At 43.0% G+C, this 19,404-nt stretch overlaps 1 protein-coding gene across 4 annotated transcripts; it reads left to right on the top strand.

The window, feature by feature from the left end:
- The first annotated feature begins 1,678 nt into the window (after positions 1 to 1,678).
- On the top strand, positions 1,679 to 9,539 carry LOC133129502 (ornithine decarboxylase 1-like). 4 transcript variants are annotated; one of them, XR_009708817.1, is made up of 10 exons: positions 1,679 to 1,743; positions 3,199 to 3,343; positions 3,767 to 3,940; positions 4,581 to 4,753; positions 5,835 to 6,051; positions 6,480 to 6,566; positions 6,828 to 6,987; positions 7,419 to 7,534; positions 7,719 to 7,920; positions 9,309 to 9,431. XR_009708817.1 is itself a non-coding variant. In XM_061243649.1 (10 exons), exons 2-10 carry the CDS (start codon positions 3,242 to 3,244, stop codon positions 9,451 to 9,453), a joined length of 1,389 nt encoding a protein of 462 aa, XP_061099633.1. In that variant the 5' UTR covers positions 1,679 to 1,743; positions 3,199 to 3,241; the 3' UTR covers positions 9,454 to 9,539. The 4 variants fall into 4 exon arrangements, 2 of the variants coding, with proteins under 2 accessions (XP_061099633.1, XP_061099641.1); XR_009708818.1 differs by lacking the exon at positions 9,309 to 9,431 and adding an exon at positions 8,199 to 8,274; XM_061243649.1 differs by having other exon boundaries at positions 7,706 to 7,920; positions 9,309 to 9,539.
- The last annotated feature ends 9,865 nt before the right edge of the window (positions 9,540 to 19,404 follow it).

Below are 19,404 nucleotides of genomic sequence, written 5' to 3' on the forward strand. Positions count from 1 at the left end.
GTTAAAACTCACAATTCTATCCATATGACCTATTTTAAGATGCCATTGCTTTAGCGACAACAGTTCCTTATTTTGTAACATGTGGGTGGCAAAACAAATGTGGGGGGATCTCACATTTTGGAAATCCATATACTACACAAAATAAGGTAATGTCAGTGTTCTTTCAATGGCAAGTGTCCAGCTGACCAAATTCATTATAATGTAATTCAGAAAATCTGGAAAACTTGGAGAAACGTTCATAGAATGTCCATTGTTTACTTAGAAGTTCTCTGGGGGAATTATCATTGTTGTTGTTTTTATGTTGCATACTTCTACAAAAGTACTTGTACATATAAATGCTATTACCTACGTTTTGTATTGGCTCTCTGGAGCAAGAAGAGCCCACGTACAAAGACCAGTATGGGTAATCCTGTTGTCCAGTAAATGTGTGATCCCCATCCGTCAGGAAAAAATACAGGACACCTTCAGCTGAACCTACAACCAGCTAGCAGTACGGTGTTGAAGTAACGGTTGAGAAGTATTTTAGCATTGTCAATACGTACACTGAGAGTGGTACACTTCGGCAAAAACTGTTCTTGAGATTTTAAAGCCAAAACATTTTACAACAAATTTGTGACAAAGGACCTCAATGAATATATTAGTATACAAGATGTTATCATTGTGATTATTGTACTGATTTTGTACAATCTTCTCGACCTGGGAGGGAGAGGTAGGGGGAGGGTGACAGGTGGGGCAGAAGTTTTTTTTTTCAGAATTAAAGGTGTTGTATAATGTAATGAGCAAAATACAGTATTTTATATTTATATACTTCATAAGACCCATAATATAATTTAGTTTCCATGTCTCCTACATGGAAAAAAATACAGAATGCTCATTTTTGGCGACATTGTCATCAAATTTTAAAGGGGAAAGTGTTTTGGCTATGGCTCCGAGCGTGCCAGGCACTGCCACAATAATCTGGATCCACTCAAAAATGGAAAATCATAAAAAGAAAAACATCTTCCACTTCCAATGTGTATGAGATTTAACTTTGATTTAGTAATACTTAAAAATTTACAAGAGTAATTCTGACTCGTGGAAAACAAACCCCAAAGGGTTACCTTTCAGAAGACAAGAACAGTTCAAGAACAGTAGTCATTTAATTTTGGGTATGTCATTTTCAAGAAAAGGGGTGATACTTAAGGAGTTAAAAACACAATTGTCATTTTGACGGTTCTTAAAAAAATCATTCGGCAAAATATTTTTTGCTGAGACCTGACATTACCCGTGGAGAAAACATCTCTAACTCTAACACACCAACTATCGAAATATGTGAGCTGACTGGAAATGAAAACCACATTCATTCATTCATTTCATAGATACAATTGTACAACAGAATACTTATATTACAAAGGGAAATTATAAAACTGTCTACTCAATGTTCGTAGCTCAAAGTATTATACAATGCATGTTTGCCAACAAGTAGCCTTTCTATTGCATGCAACACACCTCAGTACTTTTCTTCTTCTTAAACAGTGACAGAATAGTTCCAAAGAGGAGGAGACAAGTGAAGGAAAGGAGGTCACTTGTTTTTGTGTATACCAACCATATCAAGATATCACTGACACTGCAATTTGTATAGAACGATTCCCTGCCTATAAATACAGGTAGCCTACTACCTCAATGCCACTCCCAGCCGGGAACAGTACCATAGTTACAGTTACAAGCTCGGCTGGTCAGGGCATTGTGAATGCTGTTTATAAGGTGAGTGATTTTTCATGCTTTATTTCAATTGATTAACAGCATAAGCTTCTGCTTAAAGGCAAGAACACAGGTTATGGAAAGCCATCAATGGCCAAAAAAAAAGGGTTTCACCACAGTTATTTTTGCCCAGTGACATCACTTCAGAATAATTTCAAATATTGTATTTGGGAAACCTATGAGTCAACATTGATTTTTAAAATGGGTTGCATCATGTTTAGAAGAATTTTGCACCATCTTAAGCCACATTAGAATCAGAAATAGCATGCCATTGCATGCCATGAAGAATGCATTCATATGGAAGATTCAGTGACTCAGTAATTAATTTCAGTAATTAAATACACATCACTACTGAGACTTGTGATCATTATTGTCATTGCTTTTACTGAATGATGCGCATTTATCATGCCATTAAATCACGACGCATTGCATTTCCTTGCGCTTTGTCGAACACAGACGTGTGGGGGTAGTTGAGGAAAGGAGGATTGAAAAACAATACTTGAAATAATAGAGGCAAAATGGTTTCACAGCATTGTTTGTACAAATGGGTTAGTTGTCAGTGACAAATGACTGAAAATATTTAATTATATTCTTAGAATATTATAAGCACAAGACATAGCAATTGTTGTCACAAGAGATCATCACTTTATAAACCTGAATATATAAAATCACAGCTCCTGGAATTTCTTTTTACCTTTGAGCCAAGATGATGTGATCCTTTTCACAAACCAAATAATTCAGAAAAAAATGTAGAACTGGGTTTACTTAAGTGAGGTTCGAGGCACATAAACGTCGTGGAGGAGTTAAATTACCTTATAGACCTGGTATATCCATAAGGGTTCATTAAAACATCTGACGCCAATGCGTTTGGCAACAAAAACCTTCATCAGGGCGTGGCTTGTCTTGGCTTGCCACATGGTTCGACTTTCCCAGTTCTTTTACTACGCTCTTGGCACCATCTCTGTATTTTTCTGCTCATTACCTCATATTTCTCCTGAGCTCTTCAGCCTTTTCTTTGAGCACCTAGTGATCTGTTTTTCTCAACCAAATAATTCAAGTTTTTAGTGGAGAAACTACCCATCTTTATTAGTCCGCAAGAGCACTGCCCCTGCCCAGGCAGACTTAAAATAATAATGAGATCAGTGGTGAAAATGGAAAGATTTGCTGAGATTAAAAACATTTAAATAGTTATGTCCTCGCACGCACACACACATACAAACGTACAAAAATAATTCTGAAAATGCCTTCAAATAAAGCAGCTTAATTGAATTTTAAACCGCAAATCTATTTTGCATGAAAGAAACAACCTGTCACTCATCACAAACCTTGTCATCAAATTTCAAGTTGAAAAAAGATCATTTAAGGGGTTTTCCTCTGCTGTTAAACATAGTGGTGGGTCATTTTTGACAAGGGTTAACATATAAGCAGAGGTGTTTTCTTTTCCCCTTGTCCTTACAGATAGAAACATCTTCAAAAGAAACAAATAAAAAAACTGGCAACCATGAGCACTTTCACTCCAGAGGACTTTGGCTTCACCTTCCTGAAGGATGGGACTTCTGTCCAGGACTTAATCGATCAGAGGATCAAGGCGTTGTCTGCGTCGGTGAGAGTTTGAGCTGTCCCGGAAGGCTGCTGGTCAGGTCTTGGAAACAAGTTGTATACAGCCTTCACTAAACCCTTAAAATAGAGCAGCTTAATTGAATTGAATTACCCCCCCCCCCCCCCCCCCCCCCCCCCCCAAAAAAAACAAAAAAAACAACAACCTGTCACTCATCACCAACTTTCATTAAATTTCAGGTTGAGAAAAGATCATTTAGGGGGTTTTCTCTGCTGTTAAACATACTGGCAGGTATGACCCTTAACACAACACAAGTGTTAAGCATTTGAAACTGCAGAAAGGGCAGATCTCTCTCCACCAGAATTCGAGATCCATGGTTTGGCGTCCGGCCTTGCTGCCGCTGCGTTGATGCCTGTCTGTTGTGTTTCGAGCTCGGTGTCCTCAACGTCCCCTTTCGCCGTTCCCTAGGATGCCAAGGATGCCTTCTACGTGGCGGACCTGGGGGAGGTAATGAGGAGGTACCTGTTGTGGGTACGTGAGATACCTCGAGTCACGCCCTTCTACGCTGTCAAGTGCAACGCAAGCCGCCCCATTGTCAGGACGCTCGCCGCTCTGGGGACAGGGTTCGACTGCGCCAGCAAGGTACTAACCCCAAGCCAGACGTGTGTCAGTGTATGCATGATTGTGTTCTCAGCAATTACCTGGGCTTTATCTGGCTAATTAGTAAATATGTAACAAAATGTCGGCTACACATATTAAACACTGATATTTGCTCCAGGTTGCTTATTCAGGACATTGTTTACATCAGGGCGGCCCAAACCTGTTCCTGGAGATCTACCGTCCTGTCGTTTTCACTTCAACCCTAACAAAGCCACACCTCATTCAACAGCTTCAGATCTCATTGAGCTACTTAGTAGGTATTAGTTGAATCAGGTGTGCCAAATTAGGGTTGAAGTGAAAACCTACAGGACGGTAGATCTCCAGGAACAGGTTTTGGCGGCCCTGGTTTACATGATACGCTATACATGGCAGTGATTTAAATGTATATATTATTCCGAGTTTAGGCAATGGGTGTTTTTCTTTTTTCTTTCAATACATATTTTTTGACCCCTGTATCAGGATACAAATGATATTGTGGGCTGAGTGTGTTCTCATGCTTGCTTATTAGTAGTGTGCTAGTTCATTCATGGAATGGACTCCAGTTCAACATTTGTTGTCCTAATCTGAACCACTCGGGATGCCCTGTGAGCCAGTTTTTTCCTTTGTCCCTCTCCGCTTTTAGTATGAGATGCATCTCATGATGTCTCTCGGGGTGGACCCCAGCAGGATCATCTATTCCAACACCATCAAGCAGCCCTCCAACCTCAAATACGCCACTGCCCATGGGATCCAGAAGATGACCTTTGACAACGAGGCCGAGCTTGTTAAGATCGCCCAATGCTGTGAAAATGCCAAGTGAGTGGTTTCTATATATTTTTGCTCTTTTCTGCTTGGCACTCCACCCAGATAACCAGCAAAAATGTAAGGGAGGGATGAGTGCTCGACCGCGGCTTCAGGAGATAAGACAGAACACCCTCCCATCGTTGGGTGCGCTCAGGTGCTTGTTATGATAGAAAAGAATGAGGAGGAAGCGCATCCAAGGTCGGTTCCTCCTTAACCAGCCTAGGAGGAACCACAGATGATAAATGTAACCTTTAGCAGTGTGTTAATTGCAAAACAAATGTTATATGACTTAAGGAGCAGATGTGGGCCCAGGAGTACAACGCGTGATGGAAAAATACTGAAACACTGTATGAAGATGATTGGCTTTCACCGTAATGTATGCATGCGACAACTTAGGATGTGTAATGGTATAAGAATAGACACCCTGTCTGCTAAAATCTAGAGTGTTTTCTCACATTGGTGTGAGGCATTCTCCATGCTTTGTTATAGGGTTAATAAAGTTTGTATTATTGAAACTCTCCTTGCTGTGAAAGAACTGGGTTCTTTTAAACGGGAAAGGTTGCTTGCAAGACCTCCCTCCTTGGAATTTCCCCCACACTGTCTAATTACTGTTGGTCCCCTAAAATTGGAGGGACACTGTATAAAAATGGATGTGGTTCCTACACGGATCACCCGATGTGGATGGTAACACCCTCAAATTAAAGGTGACCATCTGCACTTCAACACAATTTTCCTCGTTTCATTTAAAATTCAATGTGGTGGAGCGCAGAGCCAAAAGAACAGAAGCCGTGCCACTTTCAAAGTACTCACAGACTGCACTGTGTGACGGGCTGATGCTTGGATGGGTAGACTGATGGATGCATATTTAGATGGATGAGTAATAGATATTATAAATATTTGGATATACAGACATTTGGATGGAATGGATATTTGGGGTGGTGAATAGATGGATGATAAAAATTTGGTCAGATATTTGGACAGATGGATGCTTCAAATGTAAAAACGATACTCTGCAGACACTTTGAGTTTCCACATTTGTGCATCTGCTTTGGAAAAACTCACCCTTGACCTCCCACCCTTTCCTCTTCCTCAGGCTGCTCCTCCGCATTGCCGTGGATGACTCGGGTTCCATGTTGACAATGAGCAAAAAGTTTGGGGCGAAGCTGGAGAGATGCCCGGAGCTCCTGAAGCAAGCAAAGAAGCTGGGGCTGGACGTCATCGGGGTCAGCTTCCACGTGGGCAGCTACTGCATGACCCCAGTGGCCTACACGAAGGCCATCACAAATGCCCGTGACGTCTTCGACATGGCGGTGAGCACCTGGCACCGTGTGAAAAGCTCCACTCGGTTGGCAGCTACAGTTGGAAATGCCATACAATGCTGTAAATGTAACCATTTTGACAATAAACCCATCAGATCAGCGATCTCAAATTCCAGGCCTAGAAGGGCGGCTGTTCTCATAATTTCTGATCTTTCGATCAAGTTACATTTTGCAGCCACGCCCTTGTGTGGGTCTTTAGCTAATACTGTACACAACTAAAATTACTGAAGTACTGAGACACACCAGAAACCAGTAGATGTTGTAACTATCGAGGACTGGACTGGAGATTTGTCACAGCTGGTTACATGGTTATGACACTGAAGCATCTGTGGCTTGATGAGCTGTGGTCTTGTGTGTGTGGTTTGAGTCTGTATTGTGTAAAGGATGTAAAGAATCATTCATGGCTGCTTGTTTTTCAGGCAAAGATTGGCTACAAAATGACCCTTCTGGACCTTGGTGGAGGATACCCTGGGTTTAGCCTTCCCAATATTTCTCTATTTAAGGAGGTAATTTTTCTGAAACTCTGCTACTGCTGCTGGTTTCTATTATTCACCACCACACAGGGAATGGTTTTGAACTTGAATGCCAGGTGAGTGGAGTCTCTGGCCAATCAGTGACTTTGATCAGACAGTCATTTAACAATCAGGTAGAAGTGAGAACAAACATTACTGCTGCCGTTCAGGGCCAGACTTAGACAATCACCACTTTTACAAGAGTTACTCAGAGTGTTCCTTTGTTGGATCTGACCCTGATATCCCCATTCCCAGATGGCGGTTGACATAAACAAAACACTGGACAAGTACTTCCCCGTCAGCACCGGAGTCCAAATAATCAGCGAGCCGGGTCGCTTCTTCCCATCATCAGCCTACACGCTGGCTGTCAATATCATCGGTAAGAGGGTGGACATGGAGAAGTCGGCCTATGATGGTGAGTTTGCTCCGTAATTAAGCCTTATCCCCAGTCTGGCACAGTTCTGTTTCCACATAGTCTGAACACACAACATACTTCATGAGATCTGAAGTTGGGCGGCCTGTAGCGTAGTAGCGTAGTGGTTAAGGTAGATGCAGTAGTTAAGGTACATGCCTGGGACCCGCAAGGTCAGTGGTTCGATCCCCGGTGTACCCACAATAAGATCCGCACAGCTGTTGGGCCCTTGAACAAGGCCCTTAACCCTCCATTGCTCCAGGGGAGGATTGTCTCCTGCTCAGTCTTATCGACTGTAAGTCGCTCTGGATAAGAATGCCATTAATGTAATGTAATGTAATGTAATGTAATGAAGTGGAGCAAGGTCACCTGTAAGATGGCACCTGTTTCTTCTCATGCAGCTCTCAACTCCAACTCTCCTCTCACTCCCATAGGCAAAGAAGACGGGGCCAACAGTAAGACTATTAGTTACTATGTGAATGATGGCATCCACACTTCATTCGGAAGCGTCATTTTCCCCTATGCCTATGTCCTGCCAAGTACACACAAGGTACGAGCACAAAGTTTGTCATTGGTTTTGCTGCTTTTATAGTCCTGGCAACCCTGCCAATCTGCAGTGCCAGATCATTTGTGAGTGTGTCTGCATAAGTAACTATGTACTGTTGCAGTTCCAGGTTGTGTTTGAGTCCTCTTCAGTTCATGTATCCCTGTCTCACTGCAGAGAAGCAAGCCAGGTGAGCGCTTCTACCCCAGCACCATCTACGGACAGACCTGTGATGGGCACGACCAGATTGTGGAAGATTACAGCCTGCCAGAGGCACAGGAGGGTGAATGGATGTTGTTCAACCACATGGGAGCCTACACTGTCACCACCATGACCGAATTCAACGGCTTCCCAAAGCCTGAAACCCAATTTGTGATGACCCGGAAAGCATGGTATATGCCTGAGTATCTTATGTTTTCTGTCCTTTACCTGAAATTCTCCCTTATTTGTAACATTGTCAGGGACCAGAACAATAGACCCAGCAGCATGACCACAGGAGTAAGTTTAAAGTCTTTATTAACCTTGCAGCAGAGTAGACAGGCAGGGTTTATTAACCAGCAAGCCGTAGCAACAGAGATCAAGCGGTTCGTAAACGAGATTCAAACAAGGGGGTCGGTACAACGGCAAACAGATATAGCGGGGGTAATCCAAGATGTCGTCAATGTCACAGGCAAAGGGATGATAACACACGGGCAGTCCAAATAAAAACAGAATCCAGAAACAAAAACCGATAAACCAAACAGGATCGAAAAACTATGGATCAACTCAATGCAGAAGGATGAATCAGAACAGAAATCTGCACAGAAATAAACACTGGTGAGTATGGTCATGACACATAACAATCTGGCTACGAAAGACAGAAACAAATGGGTTTAAATACACGCAACTAAACTCGGATCAGAACGAGACACGTGGAATCGATGACGGCAGATAGGAAGGAAGTACATATAAGGACTGGGAAGGCGGAGACATGAAACAAGACACAGATTAAATGAATGAATGAATGGAACAACCTGGAAACAGACTACGGTAAGTAAAGAGGGAATGAATACACAGAAACACGAACAACTTAGACAAAAACTGACAATGAAAACACAGAACCTGCCAAACATTTATTTTACAGGGAAGGTGGATGAAAATTGACAAAAACATGCTGGAATGCGAGGGTGCCAGCTTTTGCTGTGCGGCTGATTTCGGTCTCTTGGTCAATGATGGTGTGGTGTGTTTTTTTCAAATCTGTATTTTGTTCTGAACATCTGTGTGTCCACTGTCAGTGTATTTAGTTGACAGAGTAGAAAACTTGTCAATGCTTCACAACACAGTATATAAATTAGACTTTGGCTAAGCAACATAAAAAAGTTATTAAAATGAATCACCGAATGAAGCTATTCCTCTCTAGCCTGCTTAAAGTTCCTGCAAGAAATCATAGATTATTTCTGGAGATCAGATCAATTCATTCAAGAAGCTGACAGCAAGGCTTCCAGCATACTTCTGAACTCCTCATTTGGGCCTCCATTCAAAAAGTGGTTTGATAATGTGGTTTGATAATGACAACATGGATTTCAACAGTGAATGAAAAAAGGTTATGAAAGGTTATCTTGGCATTCAGGTGAAATCCCTGCTCCATGTCCAGCACACTGCACATGGCCAGCAGGTGTGGGCTTGGTTAGTTCTTGATTGGTAGACCCTCTGGCTCAACCTACTAGCTGCTGGATGCCATTGTAGATACTAATCTCCATTGACCCCCGACCCCCGCCCACTCCTCCTTTCCTGTCTCCAGGCAACGCCTTCTGCAGATTGCTGCTGCTAAGGGGGACCAAGTCCTTCTTCAACAGCCCAGTCCCCATGATGAGCCGGATGCCTGCTGCCTTGTGAAACCTGGCCTCGCCCGCAAGCACAACCTTAAAGGGAAGGAGGGGAAATGATTAGTTTAGGGAGGGTGAGAGGCAAGAGTGTGCATGTTGATCCTTTCCTCGATGGTGTAGGGTGTGAATTTTCTTTTTTTATGAATTGGAGCTGTAGAACCTGCACAGCTAGACCAATGAGGGAATAGCTGGAGGTGAAGGGACGACGTGTTCTTTCCTGGCTGTTGAATGAAAGATTTTAATTATCAAACTCCGCACACGAACAGCGCACAATTATGTTTAGGAATATACTGGGTCTGTTGCCACGGGTCGGATATGGATTGACCTGCCCCATATCCCGCTTACAACTGGCCTGAAACAGATCAGTAATATTCCTAATATTCTCCGTTCGTAAACGGGGCTGTTTTGAAAGCTTAGTGGTTACTCTCGTTCCACTCGTTGATCTGACTCCATTTAAAATATAATTTAGAAATTTGGGTTTGCAATTTACGCGGACCTCCGGAGTGATTACATTCGACTTGTACCTGCGCCACCATTACTCAATAGATGCTCCCGGGATTAGCATTACTGCTGAAATCTCAGTTCGGTGGAGAACTCAGAGGCTGAGGGTCCAATCAACACAATACATGCAAACCTGCCATGATATTTGCGAGCCCAGGTCGGCGTAGCATTGTCTGGGCTCCTTAGAGCTAATTTGGCAAGAACCGACGCCAACATAACGCCCATGGGTTCCCTTCGCACCAGATTACAAGAGCCTTGCGTCGCCCGACCCTTTAAGGGACAGAAATTGCTGGCCTCACAACTTAGAACTATCACAGGTGTACCGCCCCGCCGATCGGTCGGTCTTTTGGCCACCATTTCCCCCTGAGTATTTCAGTTGTAATTTAGGCTGAAAAGGTACAAGATGAATTAGAGTCATGGAGATCACGCAAGTTACAAACAAAATAATTTATTTCCAGACGGGTAGGCAGTTAGCGTAGAATAAAACAGTCAATTACAGTCAATAGACAAATTAAAGATAAATAGAATAGAGTGAAATCTTACCCAGCCTGCTTTCGCTACACACATATACAAAGTATGCACAGTGTGGGAAATCGAGTGCGATCTTCCCGATACTTACATACACGCATACCTACATAAGACATGTTGTGTGGGAAGTCGAATACGATCTTCCACTGCTACACATACATACATACATACCCAAGACATGTTGTGTGGGAAGTCGAATACGATCTTCCCCGATTGGTCTGTCTCCCTTGCTTTTATGCCAAATCACACGTTTGAAACCAGGCGGCAGTGCCATAAATCAACCTGGAGGGGTGGTCAAATCTGGAATTTAGACCCCCACCGTTGGGGGTTGTTGAGTAGGGAAAATGAGATGATTACCAGGAGAGGACGTGTAGGTTTTCCCTTGAGTTATTGAAACTATGGTTAATTAAAATCCATTTGGTATGAAATGTATCTCATCTGACTCGTTGACTTTACTGGATCACATCCATACCAAACAGATTATCCTAATGTTTTGTTATGGTGCAGTTATCATGAAACTTCCCTCCTGATTATCCATTTTACATGCAATTCCTGTTACCATTACATAAGACTTAATGCAATAATACAAGGATCACATGGGCAATGTTTTCAAGGTGTTACCGGGTCTATTTACCATCTAAACAACAGTTTTGAGGTTTTCATTCAAGAGAGTAGTCCCTGGGGTAATGACAGCAGTGCCCAAAGGAGGGCACTGTGGTACTGCCCGGAGTCTTTCCCCCTGGAAGTGACCAGGTGTGGGGCCATAAGATGTTAGGCACATTCCTTTCCCGGGAGTTTTAATGGCCCACATGGCCTAATTGCCCGGGAACCGCTCATCCACCCACCATATATCTCTCCTTTATCATCTTGGTGTCACTGGTCTGGAACTCCTCAAAAGGTACTACAAACAGTATTGTCCTTTGTCCCTTTTGACACGCCCCAGAACCCCCACCTCACAAATGGCAGAGTCAACCCCCAGCTCACAGGCTCTTCACAGATGGCAGCCCCATCATATCTATGAATGCTGTAGTTGGGAGTTTTCATGATAACTGCATTATGCTGTAAATATGTCTTTGTGCCTCTCATGGTAATATACCTTTTGGATAAACCTGATGTGGGTGAATGAAAGGAAAGGAGACATCCCAGACTGTTTGGTTTCTTCTCATTATCTCCGAAATCCAGGCCTTAGTTCTAAAAAGTGAGTCACCCATCTATAATTTACAGCCAGGCCCACCCGGCAGGGGGCTAAAACACCTGGCTTTTAGAGACAGCTTTTGCCCAGTTTCCCCTCGGCTCCTGAATGGTTGTGATATCAAAGGTAGACTGTTACAAAAACTAGACCATTACACCAGTCGCGCTGAACCAATCAGAATAACACCAAACATCACTATATTCTGACCTGGGATTATCATGAAATATCTTTATACCATCTCCAATATTCCTGTTCTGGAATGTGAGAAAATCCTTCTCTAGCTCTCCCCCACAGGCATGTGTGCCAATGGTGGGGGCTAACAATGTAGGAGGGGGGGGAAGTCAGCAAGCTGACCAGCGCATGAGACCAAATGTTCCTTATGACCGGCTTACAGATTCCCCCCTATGGCCCCGAGGGACAAACAACACAGTTCCAAGGGGTCACTGTGAAAGCCGTGGCTGTACATGTAATTCCCTGCGGATGCTTGGGGTCTCAATCCCGACAGTGTTGGCACCTGCAGGGGGCTGAGCACCGAAACAGCAGGGGTAGAAGATTTGAGGGAGTGGAATGAGGCTGGTGATGACGGACTCTCAGAACACCCAGTCCCACCAGTCCCACCATATGTAGGCATCCTGGGCAGAGCTGGTAGAGGAGCTGGCCCTGGACGACCCGTTGCACCAGGTCCATTAGGTCAGTCAGAGACCACGCACACTGTCCAGAAATAGTGTCCTTCCACCACAGAGAGACGTCCACCTCCAGCGGAATTCTCCTCAGAACACAGATCTGACCCATTACGAAGTCCTCAATCACTTCCAGTCAATCAAGTGACTCGCTGGAAAGGTCAGACCTTCATGCGTGAAGGAGCTCATCTCGTTGATGACGTACTACTGTGGGTGAGACACCTGGACGATCTCAGCATGGCCAGACAAAAACTGAACACCAATACATTTGGCACAAAATGGGAAAATATTGTTAGACATATAATAATGACAAGATGTTTCATGATAACCAGTGCGAGTAGTCAATATGGTCTTCATGTCCCTTATAGAGATATGCACCAATACGGTGATCTAATTTAAATACCTGATTCTTCACTACTACGCAGGTTGAGCGTATGGTAGTGGAATTTAGATAGACCTGTCTTAAGTGAATCAAAGGAAAAGAAACCAAGAATCCAATATAAACAGTACAACTATTTATAGTAAACATACAAACAATACATAGACACATTAATGAAGTGGATAAAGAATATTTTATCTTTGTTCTGACACAATCCACCTATGCCAGCCTAAGGCCTCAATGAATTCCCTTACGACATGACTAGGGTTCTTGTGCAGACAAAAGTCCAGAATATCTTGCTGGCAGCAGCAAACCAACCCTTGGCATATGTTCTGCAGGCTAAGACACGCTCGATGGTATGGGTCTGATGGACAAGTGAACAGCTAATAGAATGGAGCGCCTGCGCTTCAGATCTAACAGCCGTGAATATATTTTTTGTAAACTATGAATGATATGTTTGAGACCAGTGATCATCTGGTTTACCAAACTTGATGAAATTTAGGATAATGAATTATCCTATAAGTATTTGGAAGGCATGTCTGCCTAAGAATTCAGGAACTAAATTATCGAGCTGTGCCTGTAGCCATGCATACTACTATATTGCAGTATATCGCATGCAGAACAGAATACTGGGACGGTTAAAACTAACATATACCAAACACAAGATGTATAACGCAGCTATTTGCTTCAAAATATAAACATTTATGCAGGGTGAATGTCTGCACAAATCCATACGTCCAATCAAAGAATGAAAAAACAATAAAAATATACACATTTATGCAGGGTGAATGGCTGCATAAATCCGTAATCAAATGAAAGAATGAATCAAAAACAATAAAAATATACATTTATGCAGGGTGAATGTCTGCATAAATCTGTAATCAAATTAAATAATTAATCAAAAACAATAAAAATATATACATTTATGCAGGGTGAATGTCTGCATAAATCTGTAATCAAATTAAAGAATTGATCAAAAACAATACATCAAAACAAAACAATTCATACACTCTCTCAAGATAAACCATTGAGAGTGCAGGTTCACTGCTCTTACAACAAGAAACACCACACATGACAAACACTTAGGGAAGGAGAGACAAGACGCACAAAGGGAGCAGTGAGAGCTGTGAGGGGGGGGCAGTGAGGAACTGAAAAGCTTGAAACTGTGGGGGGAGTAGAATGACCCATAAATCAGTCCTTGCCAGAAAATGACCCCCCTTGTTAGGTTTTATGCCCAGAGGTGTAAATAAGAGGAGGAATTGCTTCTTCTCTTTTACTCTGAAATTTGCTTAAACATTTTCCATTTGGAACACCTTCCAAAATATAAGCCAATTCAGTGTTACTGGGCTATAAAGACCTCTCCTGTGGTACACACCTCACCATATAGGCACAGATGCCACAAGTCACTGTAAATCAGAGAAAACTTTAAAGGGTTCCTTTCATGGCATTAACTGGTTTATCTAAGGTCTAGAAAATATTCTAATATATATATTTTGTGTTAGTGGGAGAAACCACACAAACATACAATTAGATTTAGGTACACACATGCCTCAGTTAATCTAACTGGCATCCAAGTAAGTATATTAGTATTATTAACTAACAATTCTTAAAGGACATGCACAGACATGCAGTATACCGTATATAACAATATAAATTATCTGCATTCACAGTGGTGCAACTAGAGCACACAAAGTGAAGCAGAGGAAACTAATATGGTACACCAAGATGCACTATACATTTGGCCTATGCCTAAATAATTTAATTTATCCGATAGGACAAATCATATAATCAGGGATTTCATCCTGTTTTACAACAGATGTATCCCCACTAGGGCAAAGCCTATGTGACATCTATTATAGAACATTTAGTAGATTTAATTTTACATATGTCTATAACAAATATTTCACAAACTATTGCCTATGCATTTAATTATAAGTATACAACTGTTGCCAATACAGGTAGCACATGCCAGAGGACTCGGTTTCCAGCAGCTCAGAAACACAGAAATTCTGTGAGGCGACACCCGACCCCCGTCTCAGAGGTCTAGACCTAGGCACCACGTGCAGAATATTCCCCAACCTTGTAGCAGCGCATCAGAGGGGTGGAGACTTATATCTGCTGTGGCACCCAGCGGCCCTATGACGTAACATCGGGCCTAGTATACAGAGATATCGCAACCACTGATACAGGCCTCAATCACTGAGACTTAAAACTGCTGCTCCCTACGGACGGATACCCGATAGTCTCAAGTCTTGTTATAAACACCATACTTGTTATAACCACCACAATCAAAGGGCTTGAGAAGTATACCCGCCGTGGAACACAGACAACCTGGGAACCTAGAACCTAGGCTATGCCCCTGATTCAGCACCCAGTTGCAACTTATAACAATTTCTGCAATTATAATGGAGAAACTTGCCACCTTTAACGGAGCTCAAGCTTACTCCAAAATTAATATTATATATGCGCATCCTAACAGACCGCACACATATATGTATTATTATACAACTTTCAAAGCTTACCAGCTCATAAACCACTCATCTCTACATACAGATCTAAACACTTTTACCTTCTCTGTGACATGCTTGTTTGCAAACCTGTTGCTACCGGAGCCTACTTGCTCTCTAAGCTATTAGCCACCGCAACACAGCGCCGTTACAAAACATGCACAGCAACATTTCTCTCTCTTTACCTCCTCCAATAATTACGTTACATACCCTGAGAGGTAGTAACCTGCAAATATGACTGGATTCTACGGTCCCAGCCCTGTACAGGATATGTCGATTCCCGAAACAGTGTACATGCAGTAAAATAACACAACTCTCCCAAACATATGCCGATATGAAAGAAATTGTGCTACTCACCACACCAAGGACCGCAAAACCAGATGGAAGAAAACCATACACCCGCGGTAACGGGTATCATGCCGGAATGCAACAACACCACCAGAAAGGACAAACTTCAGACACCTCACCCATTGTAAGCCTCGGCAGACGAATCTTACATGGATGAAGTTTGATCACATAATGAAATTAGATCACGTCGGGGTCACCACTTGTAGAACCTGCACAGCTAGACCAATGAGGGAATAGCTGGAGGTGAAGGGACGACGTGTTCTTTCCTGGCTGTTGAATGAAAGATTTTAATTATCAAACTCCGCACACGAACAGCGCACAATTATGTTTAGGAATATACTGGGTCTGTTGCCACGGGTCGGATATGGATTGACCTGCCCCATATCCCGCTTACAACTGGCCTGAAACAGATCAGTAATATTCCTAATATTCTCCGTTCGTAAACGGGGCTGTTTTGAAAGCTTAGTGGTTACTCTCGTTCCACTCGTTGATCTGACTCCATTTAAAATATAATTTAGAAATTTGGGTTTGCAATTTACGCGGACCTCCGGAGTGATTACATTCGACTTGTACCTGCGCCACCATTACTCAATAGATGCTCCCGGGATTAGCATTACTGCTGAAATCTCAGTTCGGTGGAGAACTCAGAGGCTGAGGGTCCAATCAACACAATACATGCAAACCTGCCATGATATTTGCGAGCCCAGGTCGGCGTAGCATTGTCTGGGCTCCTTAGAGCTAATTTGGCAAGAACCGGCGCTATCGTAACGCCCATGGGTTCCCTTCGCACCAGATTACAAGAGCCTTGCGTCGCCCGACCCTTTAAGGGACAGAAATTGCTGGCCTCACAACTTAGAACTATCACAGGTGTACCGCCCCGCCGATCGGTCGGTCTTTTGGCCACCATTTCCCCCTGAGTATTTCAGTTGTAATTTAGGCTGAAAAGGTACAAGATGAATTAGAGTCATGGAGATCACGCAAGTTACAAACAAAATAATTTATTTCCAGACGGGTAGGCAGTTAGCGTAGAATAAAACAGTCAATTACAGTCAATAGACAAATTAAAGATAAATAGAATAGAGTGAAATCTTACCCAGCCTGCTTTCGCTACACACATATACAAAGTATGCACAGTGTGGGAAATCGAGTGCGATCTTCCCGATACTTACATACACGCATACCTACATAAGACATGTTGTGTGGGAAGTCGAATACGATCTTCCACTGCTACACATACATACATACATACCCAAGACATGTTGTGTGGGAAGTCGAATACGATCTTCCCCGATTGGTCTGTCTCCCTTGCTTTTATGCCAAATCACACGTTTGAAACCAGGCGGCAGTGCCATAAATCAACCTGGAGGGGTGGTCAAATCTGGAATTTAGACCCCCACCGTTGGGGGTTGTTGAGTAGGGAAAATGAGATGATTACCAGGAGAGGACGTGTAGGTTTTCCCTTGAGTTATTGAAACTATGGTTAATTAAAATCCATTTGGTATGAAATGTATCTCATCTGACTCGTTGACTTTACTGGATCACATCCATACCAAACAGATTATCCTAATGTTTTGTTATGGTGCAGTTATCATGAAACTTCCCTCCTGATTATCCATTTTACATGCAATTCCTGTTACCATTACATAAGACTTAATGCAATAATACAAGGATCACATGGGCAATGTTTTCAAGGTGTTACCGGGTCTATTTACCATCTAAACAACAGTTTTGAGGTTTTCATTCAAGAGAGTAGTCCCTGGGGTAATGACAGCAGTGCCCAAAGGAGGGCACTGTGGTACTGCCCGGAGTCTTTCCCCCTGGAAGTGACCAGGTGTGGGGCCATAAGATGTTAGGCACATTCCTTTCCCGGGAGTTTTAATGGCCCACATGGCCTAATTGCCCGGGAACCGCTCATCCACCCACCATATATCTCTCCTTTATCATCTTGGTGTCACTGGTCTGGAACTCCTCAAAAGGTACTACAAACAGTATTGTCCTTTGTCCCTTTTGACACGCCCCAGAACCCCCACCTCACAAATGGCAGAGTCAACCCCCAGCTCACAGGCTCTTCACAGATGGCAGCCCCATCATATCTATGAATGCTGTAGTTGGGAGTTTTCATGATAACTGCATTATGCTGTAAATATGTCTTTGTGCCTCTCATGGTAATATACCTTTTGGATAAACCTGATTTGGGTGAATGAAAGGAAAGGAGACATCCCAGACTGTTTGGTTTCTTCTCATTATCTCCGAAATCCAGGCCTTAGTTCTAAAAAGTGAGTCACCCATCTATAATTTACAGCCAGGCCCACCCGGCAGGGGGCTAAAACACCTGGCTTTTAGAGACAGCTTTTGCCCAGTTTCCCCTCGGCTCCTGAATGGTTGTGATATCAAAGGTAGACTGTTACAAAAACTAGACCATTACACCAGTCGCGCTGAACCAATCAGAATAACACCAAACATCACTATATTCTGACCTGGGATTATCATGAAACATCTTTATACCATCTCCAATATTCCTGTTCTGGAATGTGAGAAAATCCTTCTCTAGCTCTCCCCCACAGGCATGTGTGCCAATGGTGGGGGCTAACAATGTAGGAGGGGGGGGAAGTCAGCAAGCTGACCAGCGCATGAGACCAAATGTTCCTTATGACCGGCTTACAGAGCAATACTTATGACGAAATCAAAAACAAAGCATTTGATCATGATCCATTCAACACACATCTCACTATTCTCATTCCTTTTCCCAACTTCATGTTTGCCCATCGACTGTTGGTACCTTTTCCTCAAAAATAAATACAGTTACAACATTTGTAGCAAGTTGTGCTTTTATTTTCTTTTTCTTTTTTTGAAACACAGCCTTGGCACCTTCACTTGCTTCCCTTTGTTTGTTTGTGTGTGTTTCTTTTTCCTTCTCTTCCCCCGACACTTTTCTGAACAGTAGATTAGCATCAATATTGTTCTTTCCAGGCCGATACTGGACTTGGAAATCATATTGAGCTCGGCTGTGGTAAGCACACATGTGAAGGAATTATTATCCGTACGTACAGTAAATTGGGTGCCGTATATGGTAATCATGGAATTTGTCCACGACAGCCCCCTTGAGTGACAGAAACTCTAGCTGATGGATTCCGTAGTTTTGACAAACTCAACTTCCTGCTGGAAAATGCCACTGGCCTCAACTCTTCAGGATATTCCTGGTAGAGGACAGCACTGAGTCCTGTCAAGCTTGCATCAACATTAAGGACATCTACCCAACATGAAGGACATTTCCCCATTCTGATGGTTGATGTGAATGTTAACTGAAGCTCCTGACCCGTACCTACATGACTGTATGTATTGCACTGCTGCCACTCAATTTGCTGATTAGATAATCACGGCAATAAGTAGGTGTAAAAAGTAAAAAATGTTCCTAATAAAGTGCTTGGTGTGTGTAGCTTGTTGGGATCCACAAATGGCAATACTGGAGCGCGGGTAAGGCCGTGTATGATCCAGTCGGAATGAGTCAGTACAGGATGCCTTCCACCTCTCGCCGAAGGGCTCTGACTCCTTCAGGTAGGTTTTGGCTTTTCCTCGACTGCTCAACTTCTTTTGACGTTGGGTGGGGGCACAACCCTCGGCCAGCTCTGTCAGGGGGTGAACAATTGAAGTGTAAATTGGTGATGAATCTGCAGTAATGTCCACAGGAACCCTAAAAATTATCGCAGGGGGGCGAAGCTCCATGGCTCCATGGCGGGATCAGGGGCGACAGCTTCAGCTGACACTGTGCCCATCATACTTCAGCTTTTGGTTGGTGAAAGCTGACGTTCGTCAAGGGAGATTTTCAACTCTGCCTCCTTTAGTCGATTCAACTCTCCTCGTGCTCTTCCAATGTCT

The sequence above is a fragment of the Conger conger genome, chromosome 1 (genome assembly GCF_963514075.1).
Source record: "Conger conger chromosome 1, fConCon1.1, whole genome shotgun sequence".
Lineage (NCBI taxonomy): Eukaryota > Metazoa > Chordata > Actinopteri > Anguilliformes > Congridae > Conger > Conger conger.